The following is a 17,443-nucleotide window of genomic DNA, read 5'->3' as shown; positions in this document are numbered from 1 at the left end:
TGAGGTAGGTAGAAGCAATGCTGCCATAGTTTTTCTTCGCAAGTTAAAAAGCTCTTTTGCAAGAATTTAATTTCGTAAATGATGTCAATTCGCAAAATTAAAGAATTTCTGGTCGAAATAAAATTTACATTGTTGTCTTCATAGCATACCAGACTAAATATAAACGTACCATGTTGCCGCGTTATTTCTTTGACAGTCATTACTTATTTGATAGTCTCTCATAGTTTATTTAGCCATGGTTTAAGTGCACTTGGTAGCGGTAAAGATTTTGAGTGGATACAATGCACAACTTTTTTAAAAAAATTGAAATTTAATTCTTTTAAAAGTTTTATCTGTTAAGAAATTATCCAACAGATTTTGTTTTATAATAATGATAAAAAATGTTTATAAGGAAAGCTTGTCAAAAATTGGCAATTTATTTAAAATAATTTTCTTTTGAGCATTTCTTTGTTTGCTTACACAAATGGTCGATCCCTAAAATTTTATTCTTTAAGAGACATGTCAACTTATGCGGTGGATAACACTGTTGTACTCCACCTTGTTTTCATTTTAAGATACGGGTTATTGCAAGAATGGTTGGGTGTTGTATGGTAAAAAGTGCTACTTGTTTAAATACGGAAAAGATAATAGAAGGAATTTCAACGACGCTCGAGCATTTTGCGAAGATAGTGGTGGTTCTCTTGTGTCCATCCACAGCAAGTATGAGCTTTATCTTACAATGTAATAAAGTAAAGTTGTCAGTAAGGGAAACTTTTAAATAGTTGTTCAGTAAGTTATGTCTGGACAGTTTGTTATTGTGATGCATCTTGCATTACACGCTGGGCTAGAGTGGAGTTATTGTTTTCAGCTGGTGGTGAGGTGAAAATTACTTAAATTAAAATTTATCTTAGATATTTTAATGTTCAGGTATTTCCTGTTGTATTATTTTATATTATTTTTTTATACATGGCTATATTTTTATACTACTTTATTTTTATTTTTATTAGCTATGAGAATGCGTTTATATTGAGTCAGCTAGCTGAATCTGGTGACAGCGTTTTTATTGGACTTAATGACCTTCAAATTGAAAGAACTTTTCTGTGGCTTGATCAGAGTACAGTGGATTACACCAACTGGTATCTATCTCAGCCTAGCAGATATAGTGATGAGGATTGTGTGGAGCTGATGCCATTTTTTAAGTACCATGGCAGATGGAATGATATTAATTGTAAGAAGGAAACTGGTTTTGTCTGTCAGAGTAGTAAGTTTTGAAAGCTCATTTTTTATTCTGATACGATCCTCTGCCGATTTTGTTTTTAGATTTTAGTGCAGACACTCACGGACAGAAACTTTGACGGGTGAAAAAATTCGCGAAATACTTGCATTCCGCAAACATAAACCATTGCCAATGAACTGTTTTAAAAGATTTAAATATTTAAATTTAATGCACTTGGGAGATTTAGCATGTATTTGCTTTTGCGAATTGCTTAATTTTAATCTTGGAAATTTCAAGTATCGAACCTCCAAACATAGCTTTTATTAAAGCCTAAAATTGAATTCTTGACCGAGCTTTATCAACATATTCTTAAACAATATATCAATACAAAAATATGTATTGATATATTGTTTAATATTTGTTCAATCTTTTTTCTTTCGCCTACAATAAATTTCGCGAATCGGATGCTCTTAAAGTATGTGAAAAAAAGACAAAATTAGCAAAAAGTTTTTGTGTGTAAAATTTTCTGTACGCTACGTATTTTCTTTAGTAATATTTGATTTGTAATATCTTAAGATGGTAAGGAATAAGTTGTTTTAAAACTTTCTGATTTTTATATAATTACCTTGTAGAAGCCAGCGAGAAGAAACCAACAGACAAACCAACAGGTAACCAACTTTACAATTCATTAACTAATATTCGTATGTAAAAATATCATTTATCATGGAACTAGCTGTTATTTTTTTGATTTCTTTAGTCATTACTGAACCCTGTCCAAAAGGTTACAAAAAATTCCAGAAGTCGTGCTACATTGTACACACAACCCCTAAGACGTGGCTAGATGCGAGAAGAGAATGTAAGAAGGTTGAAAATGGAGATCTTGTTTCTTTGCACTCTCCCCACGAACAAGGTGTGTTGGCTTTTGCATAACTAATGGTGAAATAGCTAATATGTAATAGCGTAATATAAAGCGTGCTTAAGCATGTGTGTGTATAAACAGCCAGTAATATTGATGTAGTTATTTTGGTACCAAGTATTTACATAGATTTCTGACATTTGCATTTGGATCGTCATTTATTTTCTCGCGTGTGTTGTAGCTAGTGTTTAAATATCACGTCCTCTCTATTGCAGAGAAGATGACACCTTATTATAAAAACAACAACAAAATTTTAGTTTAAATTTCTTAAGTTTCTCTGGCGTAAAATTTAAGCAGGCGCGGAATATTGATGCCAGCTATATGTACAGTTGGTAAAAAATCTGATGACCAGAATATGTACGTCATATGTTATTATATGTTATATATTATATGTTATATATTATATGTTATATATTATATGTTATATATTATATGTTATATATTATATGTTATATATTATATGTTATATATTATATGTTATATATTATATGTTTCTTATTTAGCTTTTGTCTTCAGTCGATTCGTGGAGCACGCTAAAGAATCTTGGATTGGTTTGCACAAAGTGGGAAGTAAATTCGTTTGGTCTGATAACACAACAAGAGATTACGAGTACTGGAAGCCTGGTTTCTCAAGTTACAGTCGACTAAAGTGCGCAGCGCAAGTTTATTCTAGCGATGTTGCAGGCAAATGGAAAACATACAACTGCTCAAAAAAATTGCCATTTTCTTGCAAGATTACCCGCGTTGATCCCAAAAAGAAATCACCCTTCTTAGGGAATTGTTCAGATGGTTGGAAGAAAGTCGAAGATCGCTGTCTGAAATATTTTAGCTCTTACTCAGATACTGGTACCTGGCCTGAAGCTCGTGAGAAATGTAAACGCTACGGCGGAGACCTAGTGACTATAGATTCGGAGGAGATTCAATCTACTATACGTTATATGATACGTAATACATGGAGGCCTACTTGGATAGGTATGGTTTATATTTTAGAAGTAAAATATTTTCATGTTAATCGTCTTTACTTAAACCAAATATGTTTTTGTGAAGGCGCTGTTGTTTAGTTTTTCACATTTTTACCTTACGGTAGCGAATTTTTTGTATGTAATTGGTGGTTAGCTGGTGCATTTTATTTTTTTGCGAATAGAAAACTTGGTTTCCGCGGAAATTTTAATTTTAAAATCTGATGAATTTTGGGGTAACTTAATTTAGCAAATGTTGAAATTGTCTGTTGCAAATTGTTGAATGTCAATATATTTATTCGAAAAAAAACAGAAAACTGAAAAAAAGAATTACAAACGTTTAAAGTGTGTTTTTTATCATCCTTTTTCATCATCGGCTAAGTGATTAAAAAATTCTTATGAAGTCATCCTTTTTTTCAATTCACCTTTGTTTTTTTTAATTACGTATTTCTTCCTTGAATTGGTGAATTTGAAAATTTAGCCAAAGTTTAATTTTTTAAGAATTTTTGCAAAAATTTAATCTTTAATAGTTTCCTTAGAGTATACACAGTTGGGGTAAAAATAATCTTTTTTAAGTATTAAGAAATAAAAATTATTCTATCGTAATACTTCTGGTTATCAAAATGCGTTACCAACTCTATAGAGGAGCCAAAGTTCTGGTTGACTGTCTATAAATCACTTCTCTTCGGATTATAGTACTAGGTAGGGTGTCGTAAATTTTTGAGAAATATGTTCATGATGATATTGTTAGGTTTGAATGACAGAAGAAAAGAACATGTTTTTGAGTGGAGCAGTGGACATGCGCTAATGCCAGATGATTTCTCGAATTGGGGAGCGAATGAACCAAATGATAATTCTGGTTCTGAAAACTGTGTTGAAATGACTTCAACATCGGGAAAGTGGAACGACTTGCCTTGTTACAAAAGAATGCCGTTTGTGTGTGAACATGCCCTCGGTAAGAAAAAAAGTTGCATTGTTATTGCTAGATGTAAGGTAACTTGGTAAAAATTTGATCGTTTTTAAATAAAGAAGTTAATCTTTAGATAATCTCTTTAATGCAGTTATCACATCAAGATTTCTTATTACAATGTTTTTATATAAAACAAGGAATTCATGAGATTGTCTATTCTTTTCTGATTTAGAATGTCGTTCTGCTCTCGGTATGGAAAGCATGGCAATTCCTGACGACAACATTACCGCGACATCCTATGCAGATACTTACTTTCCAAGCAATGCCAGGTTAAATAAGAAGGTGGACAACAAAGATACTGCATGGTGTACAAACATCACCGATAAAACTCAATCGTTGACCGTAAGTTTGACCTTTACCTCAAAAAAAGAAAGGTCTTAAGTATTAATGTTCATCTCACTATTTAAACCTGCATTTTAAAAAAAATGTTTTAATTGTGGACATTTAAAACAGTAGTACTCATCCTCAAGAAACATAGCTGCGTGTATTAAATACCACACCGAACCGCACCTTCAGGTGTTGTGTTGCTGACACGGGCTCTGTCAACTTTGAGGTATACCAACTTGTTGAATATTTCTCCAGTAGTTTGTTGTTGATTAACTGGAGTGTTTTCATTTTGTGTAGATCTTCATTGGAAGTGTAATGAAAATTACACGCATTAATACGCAAGGTTTGTATCGTTTCCTCAAATTAAACAGTTACGTCATCACGTATATGCTGGAGTATTCCCTGGATGGTAAACATTGGAAGACCTACACGGAGGAAGAGGCTGATGGAAGACAAGTCAGGGTTAGAGCTTACAATACTCTTGTTTTAGTTGGGATTATTATATTTTTAGAGCATACTTAAGTGTACTTGTAATAAATCATGTGGGGTTGAATTTAGTCCTTCTTTTCAAACGTAAACCCAGATATTTAGTGTCATCTATTACAAATTATTAAATGCTGCGCCTACAACTCTGGATTTGCTTGTTGTACATATTAAAAAAGTTAGACTTTTATTTCGATTAAACAAATTTGTGTCCCATAAATAGTCCTAGCATATGTTTTTTTTTTTTTTTTTTTTTTGCAGTATCTTCCTGGCAATAAAAACAGCCGATATATCGAGGGAACAACAGTCGATATAGAAGCAATGTTTTTGAGATTCACTCCAATTAAATTTAAAGGAAGCTTGGTGTGTCTTCGTGTTGAGCTGTATGGCTGTAAATCAGGTATTTTTTGCCTTATTTTTTAACTATTTTTCAAACAAATCCAAAATATCCTTAATACTGGCTTTATATTACGACAGTGTTATATCACCTTGATGACGGAATAAATGAAGTAATAACTGAGAAAGTTTTTGGCCATGGCAATGGAACTGTTTGTTTTAGGGTTTCTAACTGAACTTATTTTTTTATTTAAGTGTGCTTGACCTCACTTGGTATGGATGATCATAAAATTGCAAGCTCATCACTATCCGCATCTTCTACGATGGATGGACTTTCTGTGGATAACGCCAGACCGATGTATAACAATGCCTGGTGCGCCAAGGTAGAAAAAAAAGAAATCTGCGTATTAGATTATTAATTAGATAAGGGTTTTTACAGTTCGCCTTAGTGTGTGACCACGTACGTGTTTGTATATGTATGATCATAAAGGCTTAACTGTTCAATGAAGAGACAATGGTATGTTTTACCACTAACGAAGGAAAGCTTTTTACTCTATATGTACTTAAGGTGGGATAGGAAAAAAAATTGATTTTTATCTTTAATCTATAAAAAATTGTACACCGAAACTTAGCAAAAAAGTGACGTACATATTTATTTATTTTTTTGGGGAGAGGACAGAGCCTAAATCGTCTTGGGATGAAGTTTCACCACTACAATAAAAGATTGTTCTCTTAGCGATTCCGTATTAATGTCCTAGATTAATCTCTATAATAATAGGCGTATTCTGTCTTGTTCAAAATGACTGTGCGCATTTATATTTCGGACCTCCCTCACAGAAATTGAATTGCTTCATGCTAACACAGAAATGTACGAAATACTTATGTCGGAATTTTATGTTCGACGGGCGGAAATCTAAAAACTGATGAAGCCGAGAATTTTCCCAGGGGCTATCGACTAGTTTCCAAAATAATAATACCCTTTTTTGTCACACCGAGTAGCTAAAAAACGCACGAAATAGCGATTGGAAGAATTGTACGCCGGGTGAAAAACTGAGGACTAGCGAACCCGTGGATTTTCCCCATGTTAACGAGTATTAAAAAATAATGTCCTAAAATCATTTTTAGACAACTGATAGCAACCCATGGTTAAAGATAGATCTTCTGCACGATATGAAACTTACTCGCGTGTTGGGAATCAATGATGACAATGACGTGACGTATTATATTCAATATAGTAGCGATGATAAAAACTGGATGTTTAGCAATACATTACTTGGTGCTAAAAAGGTAGTTGTTGTGTTGTTGTAATCTTGTTGAAAAGTTTTTTGTTTGCGTATTTATGTATTTATGTGTTTGTTTGTTTGTTGTTGTTTTTGTTTTGTTTTTCTGGAAATGTAGTGGGGAAAGCATTTAGAGCAAACAAGTGCATTTGATGAAACTACTGTAATATTTGTTGGACAAAATTGTATCGTGTTGATATATTTTATTTAGCAATTTTCTTCAAAAACAATAATGTACGATCTTGAGGTACCAGTGGTGGCCAGATACGTGAAGTTTCTGTTGACCAAATCGTCGAAGGATTCATGCTTGCAAGTGGAATTGTTTGGTTGTGCTTCCGGTTGGCTTTTTTTGTCGAGATTATTTTTTTGTTTCTCTCTCACAAAAAATACGCAATGGAATAAAATTAAGAATTGTAGAAAACTTTTCCAAAATATTTTTGAATTTTCGCGAAATAAGCTTTTTTCGTGATTTTTTCCTACTGGAATACACACTGCCAGTTTTGTTCGTAGCTAATTGTGGTTACTCATAGTATATTTATAAAGTTGTTTTCATTTTCACAGTTAAAACCTGTTTGAAGTATTACTTAAAAATGCGTTTATTTCCAATATGTGGGTGGCATGAGAAGAATAGAAAGGAATTTTGATGGACTAAAGTCTAGAACTGAAGTTAATTTTATGTTTTAATTGTTGTTGCTGCCAATTTATGTTTTCTGTTTTTAAACTCGTCATCTGTTTCTTTGTTTTACAAGCTAAACTGTTACTCTCTTGTTACTTTATACAAAATTCACATATTTGCTACCTTCGTCAGTTAGACTTGTGCGCCAATCCAAATCAAACTTCCGTTTTAACCACCTTTGTGGTCGTATAAAACTTTCGTTTACAAGTTGCATCGATTTTTAAAGTTATAATGTTGCTTGTAAAAATACTGCTTACCTTTTACCGAATCTTTTTGAGAAAAGACAAAAGGTAGAAAACGAGCAAATGGCGAATAAATCTTTCTTCTCTTCAATTTTTTTGGATATAAATTATTTTATTATGAAGCGATATCACCCACAACAATATTAATCATATATTTTTAATTTTAGAGTGTGATATACCCCTTGGCTTGGAAACCAAACTTATCTCAGACACGTTCCTAAGTGCGTCGTCATCGTTACCTGGTTTTGCTGCTAAACAAGCTCGATTGAATGGTGATTCAGCTTGGTGTGCCATGAAGAAAGATGGGAAGCAGTACTTACAGGTTTGCATTTTTTTGGTCCTTCAAAAATGGGCGCACATTAAAGTAGGCGTTTTTGCAGAGGACGGACAAAAATCTTTTAACTAAAACCTGGATTGCAAGTAAGGAATAAGAGAAAAAATAAATTTAAAAGTTTTTTGAAAAGTAAAAAGCTTCATGCATTACAAGTGAAAGGTGAATCAATTTTGTTTCTTTTGCAGATCGACTTTCAGCACACAGCACGAATCACTGGAATAGCAACGCAAGGTTTCATTGGTGGAGGCGTAGAAAAATTTGTGACTGAGTATGAAGTCCAATGGAGTGCAGATGGGAAATTTTGGACCTGTTTGAATCAAGATGTAAGTTTTTAGTTTGTGACAAAATTAAATACTTCTTTATTACAACACCAGTCGTACAGTCTTGAAAAAAAATAACCGTTATATGGTCAACGTTAAGAAAAACATGAAGGAGGAGTTTTTCTTTGACAGTCAGGAAGTTTGAAAGTTTCTAAATGTTCAAAAGCATTTTTGCTGATCATAAATTGGTCGCGAAAGTATCATATATTTTCCACGTAATGACGGAATATTTACACGTCGTCAGAAATGCAATAAATTTGACGTCGCGACAGATTGTACACATCGTATTCTATATAAGACTTCGTATTGTTTCAGTTCATAGGGAATACAGAGGGAAAAGGAGTGCACAAAGTGAAGTTGGAGCAGTCCTTGCCCACACGTTATTTGAGGATCGTTCCCACTGGTAATGTCCGCGGTATCTGTATGAGGGTCGAATTGTATGGCTGTGGTAAGAAGATTAAGTACTTACAACTAACGTTAAACTGAAATGTCATAATCGTGAATATGTCCAATAACATTTTTATAAAGTTTTAAAGAATAAGAGGCTTCGACCGTAATTTTCTGTCTTAAGTCTGAAATATATTTACTCTTATTTTCATGTCCGTAATTTGTCCGAATATTATTTTTGTTTAACAAATCAGCTTTGATGAATGTCTTCTTTGTTGTAATTGTTTTGTTGTCACTTAATAATATTTTTTCACAGCCGTGACCATACAACCAACGCTAACTCCGTTACGCAGAAAACAATCATTTTATGGAAGTGTTCGTCTAACGAGTGTAGAGTATAATGACAAATTAGCGTACGAGAATTCGCTCGAGTATGAAGAACTCTCGACAAGATTTGAAATGGCTGTAAGTACTCTCTGCTTTCATGTGACAGACTCACGAAAAAAAGGAAAGGAAATAATTTTCATTGAAGGAATAGATAAAATATTGCTAGAACGGAATCATGTCGTTTTTGTGTCGAGTACCGTTTGACTCGATCATTTTTAAAACATTCCGCGGGTATTAATGCTCGCGAATGAGGTAAAACTATTACTAAACAGAAACTTTTGGATGATGCTTTTACATTGCTTTGCTCACACAATTCGATAATATCTACCTGTGAATTAAATTACCCCCTTTATTTCCTGTTTTTGTTTCTTATTTTTGTGATATATATTTTTTTTAAGGTACAGGGTGGCCAGAGCATTGAAAAACCTGTAAATTTTGGAAACTTTGATTTAGTTTTGGAAAATCTAGAAAAATAACCATTTTAAACAAAAAAAAAAACTTACATAAACGGACCTTTTTAATAATCTTGGAAAAAGAACCTTTTAAAAGATATGTGGCAATGCTTTGTTTTTTCTCCTTCTGAAAGCTGACTCTGAAAGATTTAAACTTAAGTACCGACATATGACCTAATTCAGCTGTTAATTCAACTGCTTCGTAAAAAATTCTGGAACATCATCCTTAAAAATTTAATAGGATTTTTTTAGTTAATTTGTCTGAAAAAGTCCTGGGAAGATCAGGGATTTTATTTTTCAAATTTTGCTTTCCACGCTGACCACTGCGGATAAATGCTTACTTTAGTTGGATCAAACCGCCGTTTCTTGTTTTTTTTCAGGTCAGCGAAGTTTTCTCCAACGACATAACATACAATGGTCTAAAAATTAGAAGTTTCAAGTAAGTTTTCTATTTCTTGTATAACCTTACTAAATTTGGGAACTTTGAGTAAACTTCCTTGAATAAACAATTATAATATTATGTACCAGTTGAGCGTGAGAGTCTTGCTCAAACCAAATGCGCGAAGAAAGAAAAAATATCCGGTGATTAGTGGTATAAAAACTTGATAACACGAATATTGCTTACTGTTTTTTCCCTGTTTGTTTCTTAATTAAATTATTTTTACACCACAGCGCCGTGTGTACATGTTCAATGCAGGACTTTTTAATGATATAATACAAAGGTTAACACTAGTAACGCCCAGGGTAAAAATGATTGAGACTTTTTTCAATGTTGAGGTTGCCACATTGGGGTGTTAAAACACTATTCGTGTTCATGGAATTAAACCAAAAATCTGAATAACCAGTTTGTTGTATATTTTTTTTTGTTTTAGGCCTGGCAGCGTGTTTGTAAATTTTATTTTTGTTGCTATGGTGTCAGTGAAAGATACAGATCCATTGCGTGCATTGAAATACCAGGTGACGCAAGGGAAGTTGGGAGAATTTACTGTGGACAAATCCTCCTTAAAAATTTCAACGAGTAAGTCGCATTTTCACGCCACGCGAATCGCGCGCTAGTTTTTAAACCTTTTAATTATCTTGCAACATTTTTGAACTGTATATTTTAAACTTCCATTATCACCTCTAATTATAACGAGTTTAATAATTGAAACTCTTTCTTTCTAGGTCCAGAGGGGGAGAAACAAGAATCGTCTGGTACGTAAACTTAACTTAATTGGTCAAACGTAAAGTTTAGCTTTAACAGAATGATAATAACTCCCTTAATTTTACAATATTGCGTTTATTTGACGCGGAAGTGCGTGGAGAATCAGAGAATGTAAAAAAATTCCCATTATCTCTCGTCTTTTAAAATCTATTAAACCCTGAGAATATTCAATTTGTCAGGGTTGATTTATTTTTACGGGAAGTAAAGATTAGTGAAGATTCAGAGACGTGGTTTTTGTGTGTGTAAAGGGAGGGAGGCAGGGCGGGAGTTAGAGTTATCACGGGGTTCATGCTACCAAGAACATACTGTATTTGCATTCTTGTTTAGATGGAATATCCAACGGAACTAAAGTGGGACTCATCGTATTTTTCTTACTGCTGATAATCTTGATTTTGATTGGTGGAGGTGTGTATTACTGCAAACGTCACAATAACGGCTTCAAGTTGGCGTTTGCTCATAAATCCTTTGAAAACCCTGTACACATGTCTTCATCACAAGATGAAATGAACATAGAATTTGTCAATCATCCGGACGATGAAGGCTAAACATTATATTCCGGAAGCTTCTCATTTGTTCTGCTCGATTAAACAAATTAACTGAACGGTCTAGGAATAATTAATTAAATGACTATTTCGTTGAGTTTTTATTTTTTTATATATATTTTAATTTTTTACTAACCTTTTGTTTGTTTAATTTGTTTAATATGTTAAACATTTATTATTTTGGATGCAAACAAACGCGACCTTAATAATTTTATAATCGCATGAAATTTCTCAAAATTTCTCAGTTTAAGATCAGATTAACGAAAGGCCAGCTTATAAATACATCTTTTATAACAACATAGTCAGTCTAAAATTACTGAGAAAAAGTTAGTTTTACAGTATTGTCCTAAACTATATAATCTCTATGTAATCTCTATTATTATCCGTATTCCGACCATACATTTCCCTAATTTCTTGTTGAAATATCTAATATTGCAACTTTTTGAAGCTGAATTAATATAACAAAATAAAGAAAAAAAATGCTTACCGATCGTCGAGAATAACTCACAGTGACAAGCAGGAGAGCAAGTGTGAAGTTACCATTCAACTTCTTGTTTTTATTTGGACTCGAATTTATAGTTCAATAAACTTGCAACAAATGTCAAATTTTCAAGACATCACGAACAATGATTATCTGTGTGTGTGTATTGTATTTTAGCTGTTCGATTGTTTTTTTTATATTTTTAAGTAGCCGCTGCAATGTTAATTTTTTAGATAATTTTAAGTAGCACGTATGTTAATGTAAAAAACTTGGTTGTTGACAAATATAATGATTATTAAGCTGATAAAGAACAGTGGAATAATTTAACAGAGTATTTTTTAAAATATCTAACAAGGCAATCAAACTTTAAAGGCGATAATGGTATTAAAGAAAGTAAGCGATATCAACGAATCAAAGAAATTTTAGAAAATGATTTGACAAAACCATTTTTATCATTCGTATCATTCACAGCACAACTTTTTGAAACCATTTTGTTCCAGATGAACCTCTTATATATCTTTTTGTCCTGACATGAAAAATTTTCTCAGCAACCTTATAAGTAAGTTTGTTCGTAAGAGCTGTTTGTATAGCAATGACAATGAAATGCAAAGCCTGAAATCAGTTAGTGATATGGTCAATACAGATGTGACATTGAGTACCAATCAATTGTCACTTTAGATCGACATTTTTACTCTACGCAAGGGAAACTAGAACCTTATTCATTGGTGTGGCGACTCTTTAATCAAGATAATTATGTTTTCCAACAATATGGACTTTCTACCAAACTCATAATTTTGATTTCAACTCATCTTGTAACGCTGAAATTTCTACGATAACAAGTGTTCGTCTCCTGTAATGAAAAAGAGGCAAGTATGGTTATTCCACATGGTGTGTGAGTGAGCAGTTGTTTAGCCTGTCTATCTGTATGCTAATTTAAAACCCAGGGGTTATATAACCGAAATCGTCAATAAAATCGAATCTATTATAAAAGTAAAAACCCCCGTAAAGATGAATTTCATTACTTCATACTAGCAGGCCGGTGTCGCGGAAAATAAGTACTCCCCTAAAAAAGTACTCCCCAGTATTTATTTCCGGGAAAAAGGTACTCCCAAGTATATATTTCCCAGGAAATTGATACTCCCGGGAGTACTCTTATCCTAGGAAATAAAGACTCCTTCGGGAAATAAGTACTTCCAGGAGTATAAATTTCCTGGGAAATAAGCACGCTTAAGACATGAAATAGAAATTGAGGGAATTAATTTTCGCTTATTTGCGGGTTTTCTTTGCCAAGATTTGAACCAGCGAAGTATATTATTTCGAAAAGTTCTTGAAAATTCTTCACAAACCCCTAGGAAAATAAAAGAAACTCGTCCCCAATAGGTCAAAACCAGGAAAATTAGCTCACGCAAAATGCAATTTTTCTGATTTTATTTTTTGACCGCGAAAATGGATTCCCCCTCTTAAGTCAGATTTTGTCAGACTTTTAGACCCCCCTCCCCTATGAAGGCTGCCGTCATATGTGAACGATCCCTAAGTACGAGGGTAAACTGAGCCTTGAAGTATAGTTTTGACAATAATTATGAACTGGGAGAACAATTTGCGATATTTTTTGATCGAATATAAGCCGTCATTATTAATTTCTAGCGAAATTTTCGACTTTTCAGTCGTCTTGTTTTTTTTTTTGCCATAAACTTGTTTGTGACGAAAGTATTTAATTGATGGCAAAATCATTATGGGAAATGAAAGAATGAAAAAAGAGAAAAATGTTTTCTGTGAAGAATGATTAGTGTTATCCGACATCACAAAAACTCAACATAATAAAGATAAAGAATAAAAGAAAAACGAAATAAAAACTACTTTAATGCATAATAATTGTTAAAATTTCGCAGTGTAAAAATCAAACAAGGGAAATTTACAATCAAATCTTACTCTTTTTCAATTGTTGCTCTTTAGCTCAAAAAGGGGTGTTTTTCGGTATCTAAAAGCGTAAGTAAATTTTGGCATTTTAGCCTTCATTTCAATCAAAAAATGGTAAGTTAAGGTAAGTAAAAAACATATAAAATAATACAACAAATCTAGCGAATGAAACGTACCGTAATTTATATATGATTAGCCTTATCGTTTAAAATAGAAAAACGAAATAGAAATTATTTTTTGTTTTGTTAATCAATTCGAAAATGTGTAGTTCCTGTTCTCAAAGACTTGCAATAAACCAAAACCAAATAAAAGTCTCTCTAGCTATAAAACTATAAAACTATAAAACTATAAAAGGTAATGAAGAAAAGAAAAAATTCAATCAAGAAAAATAATCAACAAATATAAAAAATTATCAAAGATAAAACTAATGTCATTCAAAAGTAAATCAAATTTCGGACACCTTAGGGAAGGGTCTCAGTTTTTGTTCTTCCAGACATGATATCAAATGTGCTCGCATTCTATCAACAACAAATACAGCGTCAGAGGGTGACTTTCCGTCCAGAAGTTCAGCTGCAAACGCTATCGCGAAAAGGCCACAATTATAGGCATCAGGTTGCTTTTGTACTTCAACGAAAGAAATAATCTCTTTTCCAGTGAAGTAATTTTTGTATAAGGATTTGATTGATTTTTTCGAGGAGCGCGTTAGAAATTGATTCAAGCTGTCGCAAACTTGAACGCGACCATTAGAGCAAAAGCTGAGGATCCAGTGATTGCGACCATCATGAAGTAGTTGGATGTGCTCTTGGTTAACGGCTTCATATGGCTCAACATCTTTCTTTTGGGAATTCAGGACTGTCTGGAACGTCAGAGGGGTTCCGATTTCTTGACAAATCAGCTTTTGAGCCGCATCCATTAGGTTGTCGTTCAACCAACTATCTTTAGAGATCAAGATATCCTTATCTTTTTGTTTCAAGATATAGAGACGGTTACGAAGCCACTCGTTTGATTCGGTTTCGGGTAACTGGCTTGTTTTGGGAAACGATTTTCTCCAAAAGACACGATCAATTAGAAACCAGCTGTGCTTTTGCTTCTCAAGAATCAACCAAGCCGATTTCCAATTTTTGTGTGAGATTGCTTTACAGACATCATCGATCGTGCCACTTCCTGAACCAAAATGTCGAGAAAGTTTGATTACACTCACTTTCACTTTGTTTCCATAGAATGGTAGCTTTTCCAGAAAATCACTGTAGAAATCCAGGTAGACGGATGGCAAGAGGCTACTTCTTCTTGGTTGGATGATTGTTCGAAATCTGGAACAAGTATTTGCAATGGATTTGAAAGCACCAAAATCATGTTTAATTGAATATTCTAAAATCAAGACGACGATCTCAGTGGGAAGAAGATCAAAATAATTTTTCTGTTTTTTACGTGAACTGAGATTGGTGTGGGTTGTTTCAGCTTCTGGTTCACCTCCGAACGATTTACCTTCGTCTCCAGACTCTTGCGGTTCACTTGCATAAAAAGGTTTTACGAGGGAAACATTATACTTTTTTTTCAATGTAACCCCTTTTGCATTACTGAGTTCACATAAGCCTCTTTTTGATATCGATGTTAGAGTGTATGGACCAACCCATTTGAATTTGAATTTCCCACCCTTTCGATCTTGTCGTTTCAGATCTTGAAGGAGTACTTGTGAGCCAATGGGTATGGTTGATTCAGGCTGACTGTGGCGTCTATTGTAATCTCTTTGTTGCTTCTTCTGGGCCTTTTTGATGTTTTCCCCTGCAATACAGTGTGATACTTCTCGTAGCTTCAAGCTCGAATTTAGGATATCTTTGAATGACTCAATGTCGAAAGGATCATCACATTTGCCAAGTTCTGCAGGTTCCTTGATCAAGTCGTACTTTACGTCAATGGGTAAAGTAGGGTGTCGATTATACAGTAAAGAGAAAGGCGAAAATTTTGTCGAAAAGTGAATACTTGCGCGGTGTGCAAAAAGAACACCATCGATAACATCTATCCATTTTGCTGGATTTTCTTCCAAGACTTTAATTAACGTATCTTTTATAGTCCGATTCTGCCGTTCGCACAATCCATTGGCCTGAGGGTGGTAAGCTGAGGTCACCCTTTGGTCTGTCCCTGTCAGTTTAAGCAAGGCATAAGATACTTGGTTCACAAATTCTCTCTCTTGGTCGTTAATTTGTGTCTTAAAACAGCCATGACGACAGATCATTTCGTTCAAAAATCTTGCTACAGTTGGGGCAGTTTTGTCTTGAACAGGTTTGGCTTCTGACCATTTTGAAAAATAGTCAATCAATACAATCAAGTGTTTGTAGCCATTCATTTCGGGTAGATTGCATATATCCACCCCAACTTGTTGCATAACATTTGAATCGACATGGATACTTTGAAGTTCAGGTGAGATCTTCTTGACTATTTTCCCTTGTTTTTGGCATTTTTGACAAGTTCGAATATAGTTTTTAACATCATCGACCATGCCATGCCAATAAAATCTCTCGGATACTTTTTGGTAGGTCGAGTCGCGTCCTCTATGACCACTCATTGCCACTGACTCGACAGTTTCATTGATGCCCTCGTGTATGTCGTGAATGATGGCATTCTTTCTTTGATTTTCAAAAATAACTCTTCTGGTCCCTTTAAACGTCAGATGACCATCAACAATTGAAAAGTTTTTACTCGATTTCCTAAAGTTACTTTTGTCTCCTTTTTTTTATATGAGCAGGGTACTGCCCATTTCTAATATAATTCTCAATATCTTGCAATTTCACATGCTTATTCGTCGACATGTTGATTAAAATTAAGAAGCTTGAATAACATAAACATTCGAATTTTTTCATACACATGCAATGGAGAGTCTTCTTCTGGGAGTGCTTTTTTCCTAGGAAAAAAGTACTCCGTAGCTTTAATCGGGGGAGTACTTATTTCCTAGAGGGAGTACTTTTTTCCCAGGATAAAAGTACTCCGGGAGTATTTATTTCCGGGAAATAAGTACTCCGGGAGTACTTTTTTTCAGGGAGTACTTATTTTCTGCTACACCGGCAAGGATGCACATCATAGCGATGCGAGAATTATGTACGATCATCGATTTGCGGGTGGTAATAGCAATACGCTGCTATCTAATACTGCAACGTTACGCTGAACGACATCAACGGACACGATTGCGTTGCAGCAAAGTTGAAATAGCGACGTGCTGTCTATTGATAATTACTTGTGATCACTAACTTTGAGATATCATTTACTGGCCCATATAAAAAGAATAGCTTAAGGAAAAAAAATCGTAAATTGCGGAACTAAAAATTGCGAATTGGTGATACAATCATGAAATTGTGGAGTTTTGCAAAAAAAACTTTTTAAACAAAAAGGACCACAGTAACTTACAGGGCAGAGGCAGGAAGGGCGGGAAAGAAAGGGAAACATCCTCTTAATGCTTTCGTAGGTCAACAGTAATATGTGAAAGACTTATCTAGAGAATGCGTTTCTAGCCAATCTAGAGGGTTAAACCCTCAAAACTTTACCCTGGTGCATCAGCCTAAACCACTTGACTCATGCCTTCCTTCCTTTAACTTCAATACTTGCTACAGTCCTGCAAAAGTTCTTTTAGTATGTCTCATCTTTCACTATAGAGACCCAAAATTATAAAGTAGCTCTGCTGGCCATATAGACTTCTACTCAGATTTATGTCCTTGACGTTAAATTATATTACAAAAACATTTATTTACATGACTTGATCCTAAAAAACCATGTTTATAAAATAGATTATAAAAGCACATTTTAAAGTATTTAAAATAAAGCTTGCGTGTAAAACAATCATTCGCAATAACCACAAGTCCTGTCATGTCTATTACTCATTTCAAAATTCAATATCTTGCTGTGCATTTTTAAAACAAAAATCTATAATAGTGTCGACGTAGGGAAATTTAGTTCTGGTACAAAAGGTTAAAAAAGCTGATTCCTTGTTTAAATGCTGTTGCCAAGCCGAATCAAAATTCTTGCTTTTTTTAATGTCCATTAATAT

At 33.9% G+C, this 17,443-nt stretch overlaps 1 protein-coding gene across 1 annotated transcript in view; it reads left to right on the top strand.

The window, feature by feature from the left end:
- LOC130622711 (uncharacterized) overlaps positions 1-11,812 on the top strand; it is a 41,858-nt gene extending 30,046 nt beyond the window's left edge. The window contains exons 31-50 of the mRNA XM_057438209.1: positions 555-699; positions 987-1,240; positions 1,828-1,863; positions 1,953-2,105; positions 2,615-3,082; positions 3,821-4,024; positions 4,212-4,381; positions 4,664-4,828; positions 5,111-5,249; positions 5,441-5,568; positions 6,311-6,472; positions 6,677-6,803; positions 7,551-7,705; positions 7,903-8,040; positions 8,353-8,485; positions 8,741-8,889; positions 9,644-9,702; positions 10,136-10,281; positions 10,428-10,457; positions 10,795-11,812. Coding sequence (XP_057294192.1) covers positions 555-699; positions 987-1,240; positions 1,828-1,863; positions 1,953-2,105; positions 2,615-3,082; positions 3,821-4,024; positions 4,212-4,381; positions 4,664-4,828; positions 5,111-5,249; positions 5,441-5,568; positions 6,311-6,472; positions 6,677-6,803; positions 7,551-7,705; positions 7,903-8,040; positions 8,353-8,485; positions 8,741-8,889; positions 9,644-9,702; positions 10,136-10,281; positions 10,428-10,457; positions 10,795-11,012 — 3,179 coding nt within the window. The 3' untranslated portion in view covers positions 11,013-11,812. The remainder of the gene's footprint in view (positions 1-554; positions 700-986; positions 1,241-1,827; positions 1,864-1,952; positions 2,106-2,614; positions 3,083-3,820; positions 4,025-4,211; positions 4,382-4,663; positions 4,829-5,110; positions 5,250-5,440; positions 5,569-6,310; positions 6,473-6,676; positions 6,804-7,550; positions 7,706-7,902; positions 8,041-8,352; positions 8,486-8,740; positions 8,890-9,643; positions 9,703-10,135; positions 10,282-10,427; positions 10,458-10,794) is intronic.
- Positions 11,813-17,443: the final 5,631 nt, after the last annotated feature.

This window comes from Hydractinia symbiolongicarpus, chromosome 12 (genome assembly GCF_029227915.1).
Source record: "Hydractinia symbiolongicarpus strain clone_291-10 chromosome 12, HSymV2.1, whole genome shotgun sequence".
Classification (NCBI taxonomy): Eukaryota; Metazoa; Cnidaria; class Hydrozoa; order Anthoathecata; family Hydractiniidae; genus Hydractinia; species Hydractinia symbiolongicarpus.
Note: the sequence above shows the minus strand (reverse complement) of the source record. Positions and strands in the feature narration are given on the sequence as shown.